General features: G+C 39.5%; 1 protein-coding gene across 5 annotated transcripts in view; it reads right to left on the minus strand.

The window, feature by feature from the left end:
- LOC122823612 (liprin-alpha-3-like) overlaps positions 1–18,910 on the minus strand; it is a 33,510-nt gene that overhangs the window by 863 nt on the left and 13,737 nt on the right. For 3 of the 5 annotated variants that reach the window (XM_044103414.1, XM_044103410.1, XM_044103412.1), the window contains 25 exons: positions 18,746–18,874; positions 17,449–17,541; positions 17,023–17,075; positions 15,435–15,528; positions 15,173–15,307; positions 13,987–14,070; positions 13,762–13,893; positions 13,616–13,678; positions 13,432–13,511; positions 12,395–12,581; positions 11,393–11,586; positions 10,319–10,562; positions 9,240–9,379; positions 9,006–9,154; positions 7,641–7,737; positions 7,335–7,416; positions 5,861–6,061; positions 5,709–5,771; positions 5,260–5,286; positions 4,381–4,556; positions 4,171–4,268; positions 2,704–2,879; positions 2,290–2,358; positions 1,761–1,923; positions 435–502 (listed from right to left, as the gene is read on the minus strand). In XM_044103414.1, the coding sequence (XP_043959349.1) occupies positions 450–502; positions 1,761–1,923; positions 2,290–2,358; positions 2,704–2,879; positions 4,171–4,268; positions 4,381–4,556; positions 5,260–5,286; positions 5,709–5,771; positions 5,861–6,061; positions 7,335–7,416; positions 7,641–7,737; positions 9,006–9,154; positions 9,240–9,379; positions 10,319–10,562; positions 11,393–11,586; positions 12,395–12,581; positions 13,432–13,511; positions 13,616–13,678; positions 13,762–13,893; positions 13,987–14,070; positions 15,173–15,307; positions 15,435–15,528; positions 17,023–17,075; positions 17,449–17,541; positions 18,746–18,874 (2,982 nt within the window). In that variant the 3' untranslated portion in view covers positions 435–449. Of the gene's footprint in view, positions 1–434; positions 503–1,760; positions 1,924–2,289; positions 2,359–2,703; positions 2,880–4,170; positions 4,269–4,380; positions 4,557–5,259; positions 5,543–5,708; positions 5,772–5,860; positions 6,062–7,334; positions 7,417–7,640; positions 7,738–9,005; positions 9,155–9,239; positions 9,380–10,318; positions 10,563–11,392; positions 11,587–12,394; positions 12,582–13,431; positions 13,512–13,615; positions 13,679–13,761; positions 13,894–13,986; positions 14,071–15,172; positions 15,308–15,434; positions 15,529–17,022; positions 17,076–17,448; positions 17,542–18,745; positions 18,875–18,910 lie in introns of those variants that run through there. The other 2 variants (XM_044103413.1, XM_044103415.1) reach the window with 2 other exon arrangements.

Here is an 18,910-nt window from a genome sequence, read left to right on the forward strand (position 1 = left end):
TCTGGATCGGTTTCCTGAGAATCTGATCAATGAGTGATGAGCAGGAGGAGAAACTCCATCAGGACAGAAAAGAGACAGAGAATATTCCACAATGGAGACGTAATGTTCAATTTACATGTACTTAAACTTAAAAGTGTTTATTATTAGACTTACAGAAATCCAAGTTTGTAACATTTCATTAATACACTCTGCAAGAAAACCATTTTTTTCTCCTGAAACCTTTTTTTGGATGTCAATTAATGGAAATGAACCGATGATGTCAATTTAGTCCAAATCAAGTTACAATAAAAACCTGACCTGATGGTGAAATGTGGATGTCATTTTTGGATTCAGCGGTGCAAAACAGTTCAATAATTCAGTTGAAAAAAACCAGAGAATTGTTTCTCCTGTAACCCAGTGCTGTTATTTGCGTTGGTTCAGGAGGAGGTTCTCACCTGGTGTGCTTATCTTTAGCAGGAGTACGTTCTCACAGAACCCGACTCTCCTCTGGGACCGGAGTTAGCTGAGAAAGAGAAGAAGGATTATTAACGGAGTCGGAATCATTTCTCTGCAGTTACAGACGACCCGTCCAGGTTTTACCGGACACTCGGATCTGCAGTTTTATAAAAAACTATTTATGCTGCTTGAATTTTGTCACATGTTGCAGCAAGGCCTGTCATAATAAATTGTCCCAGAAGTTATCGCATTAAATGATAACATTGTTGTTTTGAGACCATTTTTAAGTAATAATACATTCTTACAGATCAATAAACTTTAAATTCTGATGAATATTTAACATTGGAACTGGAAGACTTTTTAATTATCCAAAATAAATAAACAAAACAAATAAAAAGAGTCATGAAGTCTCTGTAGACAAAACTGTCCTTCAAAGTAAGAGCTGGCTGAGACCAAATCACCAGACTGAAGACTTTTATCACCCAGTTTTTGATAGAAAAAAAGAGTTTGTTTTAATTTATCATGTGATTGATTGATTTATTGATTATTGTGACAGGCCTAGTTGCAGCATTGTAACCACAAGCATGGCTGTATTTTAGTGGGATGTCATATAATCAGTACAACAGAAGAGTAGAACTTAATATTTGTTTACAGTTGCATAGATTGGACGTTTCCAGAGTTTTTAACCAGATTTGGACTGCAGTAAGAATCATGAAATTCTCTCTAAAGAGACACTTCTCAGTGTTTTCACACCCGATAGTTCGGTAGATTTGGTCCGATTGGCGACCAAGATCGAGACATTCGGAACATTTTCAGTTGGTGCCGTTCACTTTCATCCTGCTTTGGGTCAAATGAACCAAACCCTCTGAAAAACCTGTTCCTCCTTTCGCCTGTAGGGGCACCGCATCAAGAACCACTGAAGAAAAACGACAAAACCTCTGAAGAAGACACTGAGCAGAACTTTCTTCTTTACAAAATGTAAACAACAATGGAGAGGCGTCAGATTCTAGTAGTTGGAGGATTTCTCTTTTTCTCTTTGGGAAAAAATAGTACGTGCCATTTCTCCCGCTAGCGATTGACTCTCGTGTTTGTTTTGGTTTTATTTACCCAGAATGCACTGTGTTGTAGTATACTTCCTGCTTTTGAAGCCGCCAACTGACGTTGGCGTTCACATATGCATTGTTGCACAGTTCATTTAATCCGAACTGAGACTAAGGCTCGTAGGTGGACTTGAGTTTGCGTTGGTCCCTGGCTAATTTGAAACACTTAAAATACAACTTGCCTGTAGCTGTAATTACCCACCATGCAGTGCTGCAACTCCTCACCTTCGCTCTGGACTTTCCTCAACGTGACCGAGGGCGTCGAGATGGCGGAGGCACGGAAGTTGGCAGGTAGCGTCTCAGAGGAATCGGACGTGACGCCGCGGAGATCTTTCTCCCGGAACATCTTCCTCCAAGACGGGGAGCGTGTGAACGTTTTCGTGCCGTCCTGCAGGGAGCAGAAAGAAATGGAGGTGATTTAAGAAAACCAGCACGCAGAGCAGAGGACATCTATTACAGCCTGTTAATAAACTAGCATTTGACAAAGCACTCTCTTTTGGACGGTTTAGTCTTGGATGCTGTAACTAAGCAATTAGCACCATGTAAACACAGCTGAACCTCTTCTGCATGCCAACAGTGGCACATGCACTGGAGCCCAAATGGCTTTCTCTATAAATAACAGGAAACTGGAGCTTTTCATGACAATGGGGAAAAAAAATAAAAATCTTTGATGTCAAGTAAAATGGGCCTAATCAGCTGGTTACAGTAACGTCACACTGTAGCGTTTTTCCACTGACAGTTGGCTTTATCGTACCTCATCAGGCCTCCTTTCTGTTCCCATGGAGATCAGAGCGTTGTACTCTTTCTCCAGGAGCTGCCTCGCCTGCAGAAACCAAAACCCTGGTCAGACAGCAGCTGACAGAATGACAGCCCGAGATTTATGAGATGAGCATGAGAATTATCTTGAAATGAGACAAGAGGGATGTGCTGTGGTGGCGCAGGGGTTAAGCACAACCCACATAAGGAGGCCTTAGTCCTCGAAGCGGCCGTCGCAAGTTTGATTCCCGGCCTGGTGACCTTTACCGTATGTCTTCCCTCTTCTCTCATTACCCACTTTCCTGTCAATTAACTATCAAATAAAGGCCACTAGAGCCAATAAAACTTAAAAAAAAAAAAAAAAGAAATGAGACAAGAGTGTAAGTAGTAACTTATATTTGAAGCTCAGCACCTGTGTGTTCTGATTTGGTATCTGAAGAAGAAGTGCCAAGTCCGTGTAATCAAACGTGTCGTCAAGCGCCAGGAGGGCCCCGTGCACCCCGCTCTCCAAAAGGTTGTCTGCAAACTCCTTCAATCCGATTGACTGAACCCAACACATCACACGCTCATTGGACCACACCATCACATCTGAAGAGAGGCAGGCAAAAGCAGCAGAGAGAAGTTCATTCTTTAAAGCCACGTCTGTTGAGGAGATCGCTGCACAGTGAAAATGCCAGAGTTAAGATCTTAGGTGTGGTGTTAAATAAAAAGTCTTGGTGTTGTTTTAACACCACACAGCTTTACAATAACGCTGCCAGCGTGCCTTTTGACATATTTGCGTTGTTACACTTGAGTGTTACCTGGTTGGCCTTCGAGTAACAGCTGCAGTGTGTGGTTCTGAAAATGCCAACATCACAAACTGCCAAAGTTTACCGATCAGAGAGGATGCTGGGATAACCCTAACCTCAAGAAAGTCGTGCAATTTGTGTGAAATTATAGGCCTGTCACAAAAACGAGTTTTGCTGGACGATACATTAATAATCGTTTATCGCAATTGTTATTGCGATAAACAATAATATTGTTTTGATACCATTTTAAGTGATATAACGGTAATAATAACAATAATGCTAGAACACATTCTAAAGGATCGGTAAACTTTAAATTTTAATGAACATTTAACGTTGGAAAAGGAAGGCATTTTAAGGTACTCAAAATAAATAAAACAACAAATAAAATGAATTTTCAAGTCTTTGTAAAAGAAAATCGTCCTTCAAAATAAGAGCTGGTTGAGACAAAAGCACCAAACTAAAAACTTTTATCATCCAGTTTTTGGTAGAAAGAGAAAAAAAGAAGTAAACAATAAATCATACCAATGGAAATTGAGTTTATTTTAATTTATCATGTGATTGATTGATTTATTGATTGTTGTGACAGGCCTAGAGATTACCTGCAAAACAAGATTCATGTTTTTAATTCGACATAAATTACTTAAATATGAAAATAGGCACAGTTTGTAGCAAGAAGGTCCTGGGTTCGATTCCCGGCTGGCTGTGGGGTTTGCATGTTCTCTCTGGGTACTCCGGCTTCCTCCCACAGTCCAAGACATGACTGTCAGGTTGACTGATCGCTCTGCATTCTCCTTAGGTTTCAATGTTACTTTTAACATTATATTTAACACCAACACCATTGTAATGTTAATGTGACACCCGGTACTGTTGAATGTTTAACTATGTCTGGTGTTAATTTTACCAAAACAATGGGTGTCACTCTTAACACTTTCACAACTGTGACTTTAACACCAGCCTGTGTGGACACATATACACTGTACTGGTATTAAATTAACACCAACAATTTCACTCTGTGTGGTTATTATGAGAATAAAGTGAACATTTTTCCCAGAAGAGCCAGAAAATGTGGGCCACAGTGAATCTTCACTAACCTGTGTTCTGGTGCTGACTTTCTTCCCTCCTCCTCTCCAGCTCTTTCCTGTCGTAGTTCAGGCGCTTCAAGCACATGATCCCATAGTGAAGACTCACCCTACGCGCAGAACAAAACACCCATTATTCAGGTTCAGCTAAAAACACCCATCATTCAGAAGACCGTGGTGTGAAAATGAAGACGTGGGAGAGAAGGAACGTCTCCGTTTCACCTGTGGAAACTGTCCACCATCTTCAGCTGGCCTCTCAGTTCCTTCTTGGTGAGGTGGTCCAGCATGCGGGCGTCCACCAGTGACTCCATGAAGTAGGAGCGATACTGGGGGAGACCGAGACTGGGCAGCCACTCGTTTCCAACCCACTCATGGTTCATGTCTCCATGAGCCAGAATCTGGAAGGCAGGAAGGTTGACTTAAAAAATAAAAAAAAAATCAAACACTTCCTGAAGAGAACCTCACACAAAACCTTTCCACTGCATCTCACAAATAACTAGACCTTAACAGACTCTAGATGAATAAACAGTGGTGTTTTCTTCTGCTCTTTTACTTTACTAAATGAACCAGGACAACTTTCTCTCTGATTTTGTGCTACAAATTTCAACTTAAAATTACTTAGTATTAATTGAGATTATATGACGGTGTATTATGGTAATTGTAGATAAAAAAAAAATTCTGCTAGAAAACTAATCTAAGAAAATTTCTAGAAAAAAATAGGAAATTTCTTAGTTTCAAAAGTAAAAAAAAATTGATTTTTGGAGAATGTCTGAGTTTCAAAAGTAAAATGTTTTCAATTTGAGATTTTTCTAGTTTTGTGGCAGAAATGTATCCATTTTTTCCCTAACACGCCATCATAAAGGTTATAATTTCATAAAGAAGCACTTTGGATTAATAATGGGGTTTTAAAAAGTGTCACAAATCTGCATTGCTTCAAATGGCCAGCAGGAGGCGCATGATTGCACATGGAAGAAACCGAGAATATTCCTTATGACTTTTCCTTTAATCGTTCCTAAACATTGTTTTGCATTTAAAAAATTATGTTTGTGGAAAAATATGTTAGTTTGAATTTTGTTTAAATTAAACTTCAGCTAGTCTCACCTGATCCCAGCTGAACTCCTTCTGCTCCTTTTTGGTTCAAAAAGAACGTGAAGAAAAAAGGGGAAAAGAATTGGAAAGAAAAGGGAAGATCACCAGGTGGGAGTATGATGTTTTGTGTATGTGTGTGTGTGTATGTTACAGAGAATCGGTGCCAGAATAAAATGGAGGAGAGAGGAAAAGTAGAAGAAGGAAAAGCTTTGTTAGTGAGTGAAAATTAGTTGGAAAAACACCACATCAAAACAGATTTCAGGGAACAGCAGGGAAAAGGTGAAGCCAAACATTCCTAATCAGAGACAAAAAAAAAGAAAAAAGCTTTACTCATACTGCTCACTTTGCAATATAACGCTTCACTAAAAACATGCTTCTATCTGAGCACCTCAAAGCAGAAACTTCTGACATAAATGCTGCTATAATCCAGATTTTTAGCGAGCAATAGATCCAGTCCTTACTGGTTTGGTGGCAGCAGCGAGAGACTCCATCTCAGCATGCGTCATCCAGATATTACTGGTTGACTTTAAAGACAGAAGCATAAGGGAGAATGAAAACTTTTCATTTGAACATGTAGAGCAGAGATTTGCAGAGGTTTTCCTCTGAGGCTTACGGAGCGCGTGCTCGCCGGAGCTGACGGACTCGTGAGGGAAACCATTTCCTGGATGGCCAGGCGAAGCTTTAGCCTGTGCAGAGGGTTGCTGATGCCGATCTCCCTCTGGATCTCAGTGTCCGACAGGTTGGCCATGATGGCACCGCTCTTCACGTTGGCGCGGCACGCTGCCACGTACCACGCAGGCATCCCCACCCACAACTTGGCAAACAAAGAGTGAACACTGTGAACTCTGAATGATGGGAACTCTAAGCTTTTCTTTCTCTTTCAAATTATTACTACAGTACTGCAGGTTGTTAAAATTGCACAATATGAGGCAGGAAGTGAGATTTTATCTAGGGATGAATAATATCTGTTCTGAAGGAAGGACTGTGGTGTAGTTCTTAGCTTCGCCGTTAGGTGGCGCGGCCGTTTTCTGAGTAATATTTAGTTCAGACCTAAAATACAGTTGAGGAAGAAGTTCAGATCGGCGGAAAGTTTTGTTTGTACGTAGTTTTGCGGTTTGTTTTTTATGAGTGTGCGTCCACAAGACTGGTAAGTTAAGTCTATTTGTGTTTAAGTTGGGTAGTATGTATATTTCATTACTTTGGACATTTTCTGTTTACTCAATTTGTCCAGAATAGGCTACGGCTAAGCTAAGTTGTATACTAAAATGTTGATTTCTACTGTTTAGTTGCTCTCTTTTACTTTATTTAACTTCATTAGTGATTGAAAGATAAGACAGGAGTAATGAGAAGAATGTTTTACTTCATTTACCTTTTAAGAAAACACAGAAGATGCTCAATGTTTTTATTTTACACACAGCGAAACTTCATGACTCCCAAACTGTTTTTAAAAATTTATTTTAGGATTTTCAGGTTCAGCTTTGAGCAGATACCGGACCGTTAGCTAAATGTTAGCCTGTAATTTGATGAATTATGGAGTACTTATCACTTTAGACCAAAATTTAGCTTTATACTTTTAATATCGAAGCAAGACTTAGAGAAACTCCTGTTACTTTATAAATTCTTGAGTACTTAGCAACCCAGAGCAAGAATCCAACATGGAGAACCAACATTTAGCTACTTAGCAACCAAGATCAACTGGAACATCTTAGTGTTGTTTTTCTTTTGCTGTGCTTGTTTCTCTTTCTTTTGGTTTTGTTATTTTGTTTGTGTTTTCTTCTAATTCATGTGAACAATAATCTTATTTGACTTATCTTAAAGGACTAAAATTGGAAAGTTAAGTCAAAGCCTTACAAGAAGCAAAGGTTGAATGGAATATAATAGAAATCACCTTTATTGTCCCTCAGGGAGGAAATTCAGGCCTAATGTATTGGTTTTTCCTGAAATTATTAGATTTCCTTGAGATTTATTTCTATCGTGATGACAGGTAATGGAGTTTTCAGACAGATATAGTTGCTGGAAGCGTATTAAGCAAGGACTTTAAATCACATAAAGCAAAGTGAGTGAACCGGACTAGGGACGATGCGTACCTCCAGCCAGGTGACGACAGTGGGGCCGTCCCAGGAGGCGAAAGGAAGACCCTGACGACAGGCTTCCTCCAGCAAGTCATGTCTGGCAAAGAAAGTGGAAAAGAGATTTTTGACAGAGATTAATTTCTTCATCTCTCACTTTACGGATGTTTCCATTTATAAATAACTGTAAACATGAGATGTCATTTTATAGCGTCCCTCAGTGCTGCCACTAGCGTGCTTGGTGTCACTCAGCTATGATTAATAAGTCTGCTTCAGAGATTTTATTCTAACATGAGAAGAGTGAGGAAAGATGTTTGGTCTCACTTCTTTTTGCTGCGGCGATCTTTCTCCACCGTTCCCGTCCCGAGCTTCGCCAGGCCCAATGGGTCGGCCGAGCCAAGGTCATCAGACGGAGTGGAGGCTGTGGAGAAAACAACTGCTTCAGTCCACAGATTGATAAATAACCAAGTTTACAGCTTCAAGGAGCAGCAGGATTTTATACCCCTTAAAGAAAAACCAACATGTTGATTCTGCAATTTAAAACTGCGCACTGGCTACTCTGGCTACTATACGACACAGGGTTTCCCCCAAAGCCTGGCCGGCTACCAGGCTTTACTTGCGCCCCCACCAGGCTAAGCATCACTTATTTAAGTCTTTTTAAAATGTTTGCATTTTTTAAGACTTTATAGTTGGTGTTCAGGTGTTAACCTTCCAATCTTTCAAGGTTATCAAGTGATATTTTCAAATTTCCTGTCAACTTTAAACATTTTTTAACTCAAAAACACGGCATCCAACCACCAGGCTTAGCAAGTTTTCTGGGGGAATCCTCGCCATAACTGAAAGAAAAATGCTAAAAATCTTTTGTACATTGAATTACTAATTTACAAAATATAAGTTGAACACAACAGATTGCTAAAATATCTGTCATTAATACATTTTAAAACACAAAAAAATGTGCATGTTATTTGTAGAAAATGATTAACAGGAGATTGTGAACTGACATGCTCTGACTTTTTTATGGATTTTTATTACAGTATTATAGATTTAATAACTGTGATGATCAGAATTCACACTTGATATTCAGTGTTTTGTCGTCAATATTTGGTGGATTCTTTGCATCATTACAATGCAAAGTTTTAAATTGCATATCAATCCAATTTTAAATATTTATTTTAATTATGTGAAGTATTTAAAAATAACATTTCCTTTTGCGGATTGAGTATTGTTGGGTTTTTTTTCACTTAATTTTTTTTCTGTGTAGCCAGACTTGTATTTAACCCTTTCATGTATGAATTTAGATTTTTTTTTCTCTGGATTTTTTTTATAGTGTTGAAATAATTTCTGCCTGCAGCCATTATGATCAATTAGATTTAAGTAAGTTAATTCAAATTTTCTCTGCGCTCATTTATAGATTATTTTTAGATGAACATATTTGCATGTGCATGCTTGTTATTTATTTATTTACATTCAGCCATATTAGATTACTGCCATCACTCTTAGGTATATGTATGTATATTATAAACTTTATCACTTATGGTTATATTTGTTCTGTCAATATTTAATACCTTAGATGGAGTAGCTTGTCAATGAATAAGCAATTTTCCCTTGGGGATCATTAAAGTATATTCTATTCTATATTTTACAGTTTTGTTTTAGTTTTGCAGAGCAGCTTCCAGTTTGTCCACAGACCCAGAGAGGCAGATTCCCGCCCAGGCGTGCCGATTCTCCCCTTTTCCTTCTTGCCAAACAGACGCCCGATGGACGACTTGATGCTTTTCTTTTTGCTGGCTTTGTGAAGGGAATCCTGGCTCGCTGTGGTGCCGCCGTCAGCTGAAAGACTGAGCAAACCGAAACAACCCGAGAACAGTTAAAGTACGATGACTGCCAGCAGGCCTCGTTTGCAGCAGGGTTTCTGTTCTGCACCTGCGGAACTCGCGGTGGTCGTCCAGGCCGGCTCCCGGGTGTGTGTGAGTCATCCGGTCCAAGCGCAGGGCTCGGGGGACGGGCGGAGGCGTGGAGTCGATCAGGGCGAGCGCTCGGCATTCCTCACCCTCTTTGCTGTTCTGCAAATTGGAAAATATTCACTCGACTTACGCAGCGCCCCTCAGAGTTTCACCGCTTTAAGATGCCTCTGCTGGTTTAACTATAACTAACAAAATAACGGAAACTGGAATTGAGAAAACATTTTTGTTAAATTACATAACAAAAAACTAACTGGATCTATATCATGCGTTTACATAACATACTGAAAATATAGATATAATTTGTTTTCATGTTGATTAGCCTATTTATAAGCCTTTGGGAATGGGGTGAAATTGACTTTCTTTTCACCAACACAAGCAGTTTACATCAGTTGTTCTCCATTTTGCTCCTTACTCTAGTCCGCAAAACGGCGACGCATAAATTTTTGAAAATGTTATCTTCTGTTGAGTACTTGTTACCCAATCGATGTATCACAATACAATACTTTGACCTTTTTGAATTCTGCACCGAAAAATTAAAAGTTCAATTAAATGAATGATAAATTAAAATTAGCTGGATAATTTCCATTTGCATGATTTATCGATTCTCTATTTCTACCTGAGAGTTATCAATTTGGTGCTTTGGTCTCCACTAGCTCCTTTTATTGTAGGACAATTTTGTTTACAGAGACTTAATAATTCATTTATTTTGTTGTTTCTGTTGGTAAATGCTCATTTGAATTTTAAGTTTAGTAATCTTTCATAACGTGTTCTTTCCTTTACCATATTACTTGAAAATGTTCTCAAAACAATATTATAGTTTATCACAATAACTTCTGGGACAATTTATCGTCCAGCAAAATTTGTTATCATGACAGATCTAACAGCAGTATGAAAAACTAAACCTACAATAATTAATAAAAACTAAACAATGTTTTACTAATAAAGACTAATAAAAATGAGTAAGTATACTCTTAAAACAAACTGAATTAGACAAAAAGTCACAGTAACATAAAACTGTGACTGTCTGGGAGTCGGTACCTGTCTTTCGGTCTCCCTGGCGGGTGAGTGGGGCAGGCGGGGGGTGGAATGTCCAGAACTGGGAGGCGACGGAGACGCCAAGGTGGAGGACGTGATGGACGGGGTCATGTAGCCCCGTCCCACGCTGTCCCGACCCCCCAGTGAGGACGGAGGAAGAGACGAGGCATCAAGAGCCACGCTGCTGACCCGGCTCTCGATCTCCTCGGCCCGCAGCTCCGTGCTCTCCTTCTCCTCCTGAATCAGCCTGGGAGGAAAGAAGAGGAAAAAATAACCATGTTGATCTGGATGACTGGGGCCCAAATCCACCCTGGACCCTGAACACGAGTCTCTATTACATTTACTATCCTCCATAAACACACCAGCATTGTTTCCACTACAGGATTTAACAAAAGATAATATTTTTAGAAGATCAGAGAATAAAAACAGCTGCTAATTCTGCTTTGTTTGATGACATCACAAGAGGCACAGGAGCTGCTTTTTAAAGGGGCTATAATGTGTTTCTGCAGCAGTTCTGGATACAAGAAATACAGCTGAAGAAGGAAGTGGATTTAAAACATGAAATGAAAACAAAGGAACTGTACTCAGAAGAACTGAACTGATTGGTTGTTTTCTGCCTTTCGTGATGTCATCAGATCCATCTGTTCAGATGGTACTTTGAGTTTGACCTTATTGAACGTAGTGTAATAAAAGAATAGAAGTTATATGACTTTGTTCTACAACTTAGTATTTTTTGTGTGTTTTTATGATATAAAGCACTCCAAACTGCCTTGTTGCTATACAAATAAAATTGATTGATTGATATACAAACAAAGGAAATTTTAAATAAAAGCAAACAAACAAAAGGACGGTAGTAAAATATATTTACACGCTCAAAGGAGGAGATAGAAGTATGAGCTTATTTTTACACCCACCTCTCTTGCATCTGTAGCATCATCCAATAAATTACTATTCATGTTAACTTGGTTTTACCAAAATTTATATTTACTGCATATCGATAACTAGTACAGTGCATTCCTACATGCATTCCCATTTAAGCAAGCATCATTTTTAACGTTAAAAAATTCAGATACTCACTTGATCTCCTTATTTATGGCCTCCAGCTGCTCCTGCAGCATGATGGCCAGAGTCTGAACGTCCGTCTGTCCGCTGGGAGACAGAAGCTCAGACCCAAACAGAGTCTCTCTGTCCTCTTCATCATCAGAGCAGCCGCCTTCAACGCCGCCCTCAAACCCAGGAGGCAACATGTTGCTACTGTCCCAGTCTCCATACTGAGAAGAGAAGCAAACAGTCTTCCTCATGAATAATTAGAAATTAACTTTTACAACAAGCTGTCTTATCTTTACTCTTTAAGACAAATAAATTTAGTGAGTTTTAGATTTTGAACTTAAATGTTTGAGTTTGTTAAAGATAAGTTGTGTTAACTTTTTATTAAGAGTTGAATAAACAGATATTTTAGGTTAACACTTAAAAAACTGAAAGAAGAAAAAGACAGGAGTGGGAACTATTTCCCAGAATGCTTAGCGGCGTGTTTTTGTATCCTGAGATGAAGAGCGTTACTTTGATGTGACTCTGGTGTTATTAAGGCAAATGTTTATTTTAATGCAGCTGACAGTTTGCAAAGCTTGAGGATAATGTCCTGATCACACTGAATGTTTCTGAGCTCAATTCATTCAGATGTTCAATAAAATTCATCATCAGATCAGAAATTTGGTTCATGTGATTTGAAACTAGAAGTTAAATTATTCTACAGTAAAATAAGTTATTTTAACTTTACATTATGAGTAAAATATTAGAGAAATGTGTCTCTTTAACTAGACAAGGACAGGTTTTTTTTCTTCCATATTATGAAATAATTATTTGCTTTAAACTGCAGCATTAAGTTGAAACTCACAATGAACTTAAACAATGTTTAGACAACTTGTCTTTTGTTGTTAAATCAACTTCATAAACTTTAAAAGCAAAGCTATTTTCTTGTTGACTTAAATTGCATTTTCTAGGCAGCAGGTGGACTTTCATTTTCTAGTTAAACCAGCTTCTAATGTTTTACAGTGTGCTGTATGGGCCTGAGATGACCACCTTGCCACCGTCGTCCCTGGGAGGCCCCCAGCGGCCGCGGTGGGCCCGCCTGACCACCACCCCACTGGAGGAGTTGCCGTAGCCGGCCGGGAGCGAGCCCCCGCCCTGAGGGAACCGCAGCTCGGAGGCGCTCCCTGGAAGAGATCTTCGAAAAAGGGTGGAGGGAAGTGAGCTCACGCTGCCCGCCCTATGATGAGATCCAGAATTCATTTGTTATGCAACACTTACAGAAAATGACAACTTCCATTTTCAAGGAGGTGGTGAGAAGTGAAGGGTGACCTCCGTAATACAGTTCATCAGAGTTCACACACTCATCACGGACATAAATATGATATTGATTTGGGGTTTTAAAACAATGTGAAGGTTTTTCAGATTTAAAAAAAAAGAGGGAGTTTGCTGGTATTCTGAAAATAATTTTTCAGAAGTGATGTTTTGCTCTTAGTCTTCTTTTATTTCAAGGTGGAATGATTATGTAACAAAAATCAATGATAAAAAAAAAACCAGTCAGATGCGTTATTTACGTAAATCACCACACATGTAGGTCTGTCGCAATAAATCAATGAATCGTGTGATAAATTAAAGCATTGATCATTTCCATTCGGGTGATTGTTTATTTCCTCTTTTCTCTGTTTCTACCAAAAACTGTATGACAAAATTCTGCTCATTGGTCTCAAACAGCCATTTATTGAAGGGACATTTTGTTTATAGAGACTTCAGCATCCATTTTATTTGTTGTTTTGTTAATTTATTTTGGATATTTAAAATGTCTTCCAGTTTTGTTGTTAAATGTTAATCAATAAAGTTGTTTGTTACATCATTCCACCTCGAACTGCTTGAACAAGTCGTTCCAATTCATAATGACATTTATGTTTTGGATGAATGCATGTGGTGGTTTCAATAATTTCTTGATAGATCAGTGCTTGCTTATAGAGTGAAAACTAACAATATTAAGTTTTAGGAAAATAATTTTCATGGAAATTCAATAATTTTAGTCTGTAAACACAAGAAGGTTCAGTGAAACGTTGATGGAGGCTGACCTGGAGTAGGAGGAGCCGGGTCTGCCTCTCAGCTGATCCAGCTCCAGTTGGACTCGTTCCAGCTCAGCCAGGAGCTGATCCTAAAGACAAACCAGAACAATATTCCAGTTTGTTCACTGGAATTTCACACTTAATATATGTTTAAATAAAAAAACTAAAAATAAAAACGAGGAGAACTGAGCACCTTGTTAGCGAGAAGATCGTCTTGGATTTTCTTCATGTTGGCCAGCTCCTCAGAAAGCGCATTCTGGCAGTGAAAGAGGAGAGCATTGTTAATTTTATTGCATTTTGCAAAACAAAGCTGACCTCTGACCTCTGGTTTCTCCTCACCTTCTCTTCCAGCGCAGCCATCCTCTCTTTGAGGTGCAGCTGAAGCCTCTCGTTGGACTCAGACAGAAGCTTATCCACCGTATCCGAGAGCCGTTTGTTGTGTTCATCGTTCATCTTTTCCCGCTGCCTGGCCTAAAATCAGGCAAAGAAAACAGAACTTGTCGTTAAAAAAAAGAAAGAAAAATCTCCGGCGGATGAAGCCAAAGAGAAAGAAAACGATGTTACCCGTTGTAGTTCTTGATTTTTCTCTTCAAGCTGGGCTTCCATTTGCCGTAGTCGCTCCTCAAAGTTTCCGTGGCGCTCCTCTGCCTGATAACAAATCACAGTTTTTAAATGATGACAGTATGATATAATAAACTGGAACTGAATGGAAGCTACACTCGTATTTTCTCATGCAACAACCACAAGCCAACAGGAAAATGTAGAAACCAGAGGAAACAGAGACACAATGCTCAATGCTGTTTATCACATGCAGAATCTCTGAAGTGTGTTGTGAAGAATTAAATCTGAATTTACAGTCAGAATTATTTTACAGTTTAGAATATTCAAGAAGGATTTTAGAGAAAATCAAGAAGGTTATGAACAACCCTGAACATCTGTGTCTTAGAAAAACAGTTTCTTTAGTCAGAGGCTCTTCAGATCCAGCAGATCTTAATTAATGAATAACAACAACATTTCATTTCCCCTAGAGATCAATAAATCGTTTTCAATTTGAACTGAACTGAATAGAATATAGTTTAACTTAACTCTGCCTTAAACATCCTAGGTAACTTCTGAAAGTTACTGGTTTCAGTGGATTTTATTTAGGCTATTAGTTTCTTATAAATAAGCAATTAGTAAGTAATTTTATGAAAATTAGTAAAATCAGAATCCGAATGTTTTGTAAAAATACTCATGGGAATTATTTTCCTCCCACTTCACAGCTGTACTACTTTATGCGGACTTTAGGATTAGATTCTGAGATTAAACGAAAAAATAGAATAATTCTGACTTTTCTCAGGATTCTGAAGATCTAGAATTTTAACTGTGTTCCATCACTTGGGTAATTTTTTACTTGAGTAAAATTTCTGGATTTTTTTACTCACTGAATGAAGAACAAAGAAAAATTCACCACACACAGACACACAGCTGCAGTGTGTGTTCAACTTTCTTAAGTTTTACATTGAAAGAAACTGACTTGGATTTTTTTTTTCTTTTGCCTGACTTATATATTTTCAATTTGGTCCTTAAAATGCCAAAATTCCCACAAACTTTATATTTTGGTACAAATGATAATGTAATTTCTAAATGTAAAATAGTTTGATCTGTTACTCTGTACCTGAGTCGACTATTTACCAAATACTTTTGTACTCTTAGTTGACGTAGTGCTCCTCTGGTGGAAACTCCACCAGCTCTGGTAAAACATGATCACCTTATTGAGAGCAGCAACTCTCTGAGCGAGCTGCGCCTCGATCTCCGGCAGCGTCTCGGCCCTCTGCAGCGTCTGCTGCAGCTTCTGCTTGGCCTCATCCAGACGCTCCTGCAGCTGCCGGTTCTTCTCCTCGCTCTGCACACAGAAAAGCAAACTCATGCTTATGAGCTCTGCGGCTGGAAAATACACCTCCAGATCCACTTTCATATTTGCTCTCAAACAGTCAGGTGGTTTTTTTTTGCCTGCTTAGAGGCAGATTTACTTGTCTGTACAGGGACTCCTTGCTGGCCAGCTCGTTCTCCAGCTTGTCTTTGATGTCATGGAGAGACGTCGCCTCCCTCTGGGCACTCAGATACCTGCAGGCAGTGGAAACCAACATGTTTCTGGTTCAGGTTGTCACATGCTTTAGTCTCAATTCTGGTTTTACAGGAGAGGAATAGGGACACGGGCTGCACAGTGGTGCAATTGGTAGAGCTGTTGCCTTGCAGCAAGAAGGTTCTGGGTTCAATTCCCGGATGGAGTTTGCATGTTCTCCCTGTGCATGGTGGGTTCTCTCCGGGTTCTCCTGCTTCCTCCCACAGTCCAAAAACATGAATGTCAGGTTAATTGGTCTCTCTAAATTCTCCCTAAGTGTGAGTGTGTGTGTGTGCGTGGTGTGTGTCCTGTTGTCTCCATGTTGCCCTGCGACAGACTGGCGACCTGTCCAGGGTGAACCCGCCTCTCGCCCGGAACGCAGCTGGAGAGGAACCAGCAACCCTCCTGACCCCATTAGGGACAAAGGGGTGTTCAGAAAATGGATGGATGGATGGAAAAGGGACACTGAAATTTTTTTTTTATCTGTTTAATTTAATCTCAAAAGATTAAAGTAAAAAATTATGACAAAGCAGGCAAAATTTTAAGAAAAGTCATAATTCTGAGATAAAAGACAGAATTTGTTTCATTTTTATTATTTTTTTTCAGCTGCCCTAATATTTTTCTGTATGCATCTAACCAGACTGCAAAAGAAATAAAAACAGGGCATTATACTATTTACTAATACTTATTTATTCATCATTGAGTCTTCTTTAGGAAGTCACACCTGCTATCAAATAAAATGAATCTGATTGACCTAAAAATAAAATTTAGGACCTACAGTAGGTTTTTCTTGTGCTTTGCTCTTTTCCACCCCTGAACAAAAAGCGATAGTTTCTATAGAGGTTACAGAACTGCAAAGAGTTCAACTTGTAAAGGTATCAGTCAGGAGGAGGGTACAAAAACCGTGTGTTGTCTCATCGATAATTTGAGAAAACATGGATTGATGTTACAAAAAAATGAGATTGCTCCTAAATTAAAGAAAAGAGAAGTTGGAAAGTAGCCAAAGACAGATCGAAACATTGAAGGAGTGGCAAAAATTTATGAGAAAAGCTTTTTATGTGACGATGGATGAAACTTCCATCTTCCAAATAAGTCAGAAATGGCCTAGCATAAGTTCAGAAGCACATCTGAGGAGGTGCCAGAAACATTTCTTCAAAATCTGATATATTTGAAACACTTTAGCAAGGTAGAGTGGGATTCCAAATCAAAAGTTGCTTCAACACTTTACACTAGCATCAAGCTAGCTCACAACAAACACGGCATGAGCCAGTGTGAATTCAAATTGCCTTGTAACTGAAGATCCATCACAGCAGTTTGCTTGGTTTTCCACTTGCCACTTTTGGCCACTTTACACAACCATTTCCAACATTTTCACCTAAAATGTAAATTTTTTCATTGAAATGTGTAGAATACGTTACAGTAAAGGGGGAAAAGCTTTTGGAAACCAACACAAACTCAGTGATTTTGCACTTAGACATTTGGTTATGTTCTTTTACCTTCGCTCTAGCGTTGTAATTCTCTCTTCCATGTCTTCTCTTTGGCAGAGAGCCTGTAAAAAGCAGCAGTTCAGGTTATTCTATCCAACAACGCAGCTGTTATTGTGCAGCCCTGAAAACTGATTAATGCTAACAAAAGGAGAAAATATGCATTTCTGCCCTCCGTAAGCATTCTGTTTAGACTCTGCAGTGTTACTATTCACTCCTCTCTTTGCATATATTTGGGTCTGAAATATCAGTAATCCTAATAAATATAGAAAATCTTTTAACTGTTAAACAATTCCTGATTTCCTGCTAACCCAGCCCCAGAATAACCCGGTGTATTATTAGCCGCTATGCCCACAGAGTCTGGATCTACCCCGGGAGTCCCGGGTGCTGAGACAGCTCCGGGTCCGGGCCAGGAAGGGACAGATTGGTGCAACAGACCTCCTTCACTTCCCTTTGGAGCTTCTGATTGGCCTCCTCCGTCTTCGTCACCTCCCTCCTGGCAGCCGCAAGCTGTTCCTCTATTTCTCCAACCTAGTGTGAGAGAGAGAAAACGCCACACACTGAACCTGCAGAATTCACTATTATCTGCCACAGCATTAGGTGTCAAACTGAAACAACAGCGACTGATGACAATCTTCATCTGGTTAATGTACAAGCACATTTTTTAAAATCCTCAGTCAAACCATTTTTTTGTATGTCAATAATTATATAAATCAAGATTAGGCAAAAAAAAAAAAATTTTTTTTGGCTGATATCCAATATTTCTGAAGCTTTTTACTGCAAAAGTGTAATTTGCCACTAGAGGGAGAAGATTTTCTGTTTAGGGAGCTGTTGACCCTTTGCACGTGACGTCACGCTCTTCAGAAATCTGCTCCGCCATGATGGACGACAAAACAACCAATGGGTTTCTTTAAAGCCTGTCACAAAACAAGCAGCAGGTAGCCAAACGTCGCTTCTATTTAGTTGATCTCACTTTAAAAATGGTCACAGGTCGCTCAGCGGTCGGCTGCACAACAGAGACAGATAAAAACCAAACTTGTCATTTTATTGCATAACTTTTAATGAGGAAAATACTGCAGACGATAGTGGTCGTTAATCACAAAGACTAGCGGCCTCGGTGAAATCGCGGATTTGTAGCGAAGGCTTTTTACAGGGTAAGAAGATTAATATTCATATATTTTATAAGTAAGTATGATTAGAAAGATATCATTGCATTGTGGATAAGGTGCGCCTAACTATTGGTAACCATGGAGACAACGCCGCACCGTCATGTAGCCTAGCATGTAAAAAAACTGGTAAGCATCTCGTCTTTTGTACGTTTTCATGTTGCTGCGGAGTAAAGGGAAACTCTGTTTATGACATAGTGACATAAATCATGTGCTGGGAATTCAGGTAAAGTATTTTGATGAACACGTCAGGAGGGAGGAGGTATGGGTCGGTTTCTAAGCTAGCTGTTTACAACTTTTGCCAATCCCGCCGCCTATGAGCCCCACTCAGGTGTGTTACGTTCACAGACAAATTAGCTTGACTGAAACAAGTAGAAACCATGAATAAAACAACTTTGGAAAACAATTTCAGACGCTCTGTTCAATACTCCCGTCCCTCATTTTCGACGTCCGTCATGGCACCTAGAATTATTTTTAGTAACGTAGAAAATGTTAATTAAAAGTTGGCATCCCTGCTATAGAGAGCTGGAAACCTGTCTCCTCTGAGGCTCAACATGAGGCACACTCACCTGTCGGCACATGAGGGCCAGCCTCTCCCTCAGCTGGGACAGCTCAGCTTTCTGCCGCTCTATCTCCCCTTCCCTCTGCCTCTCCAGCTCCCCGTCCTCCAGCCCAGACGAGGGCCCGTTGGGGAGCCGCTGGAACGAGGACGAAACAGCAAAAAAAATGAGTAA

Source organism: Gambusia affinis, linkage group LG20 (assembly GCF_019740435.1).
Source record: "Gambusia affinis linkage group LG20, SWU_Gaff_1.0, whole genome shotgun sequence".
NCBI lineage: Eukaryota > Metazoa > Chordata > Actinopteri > Cyprinodontiformes > Poeciliidae > Gambusia > Gambusia affinis.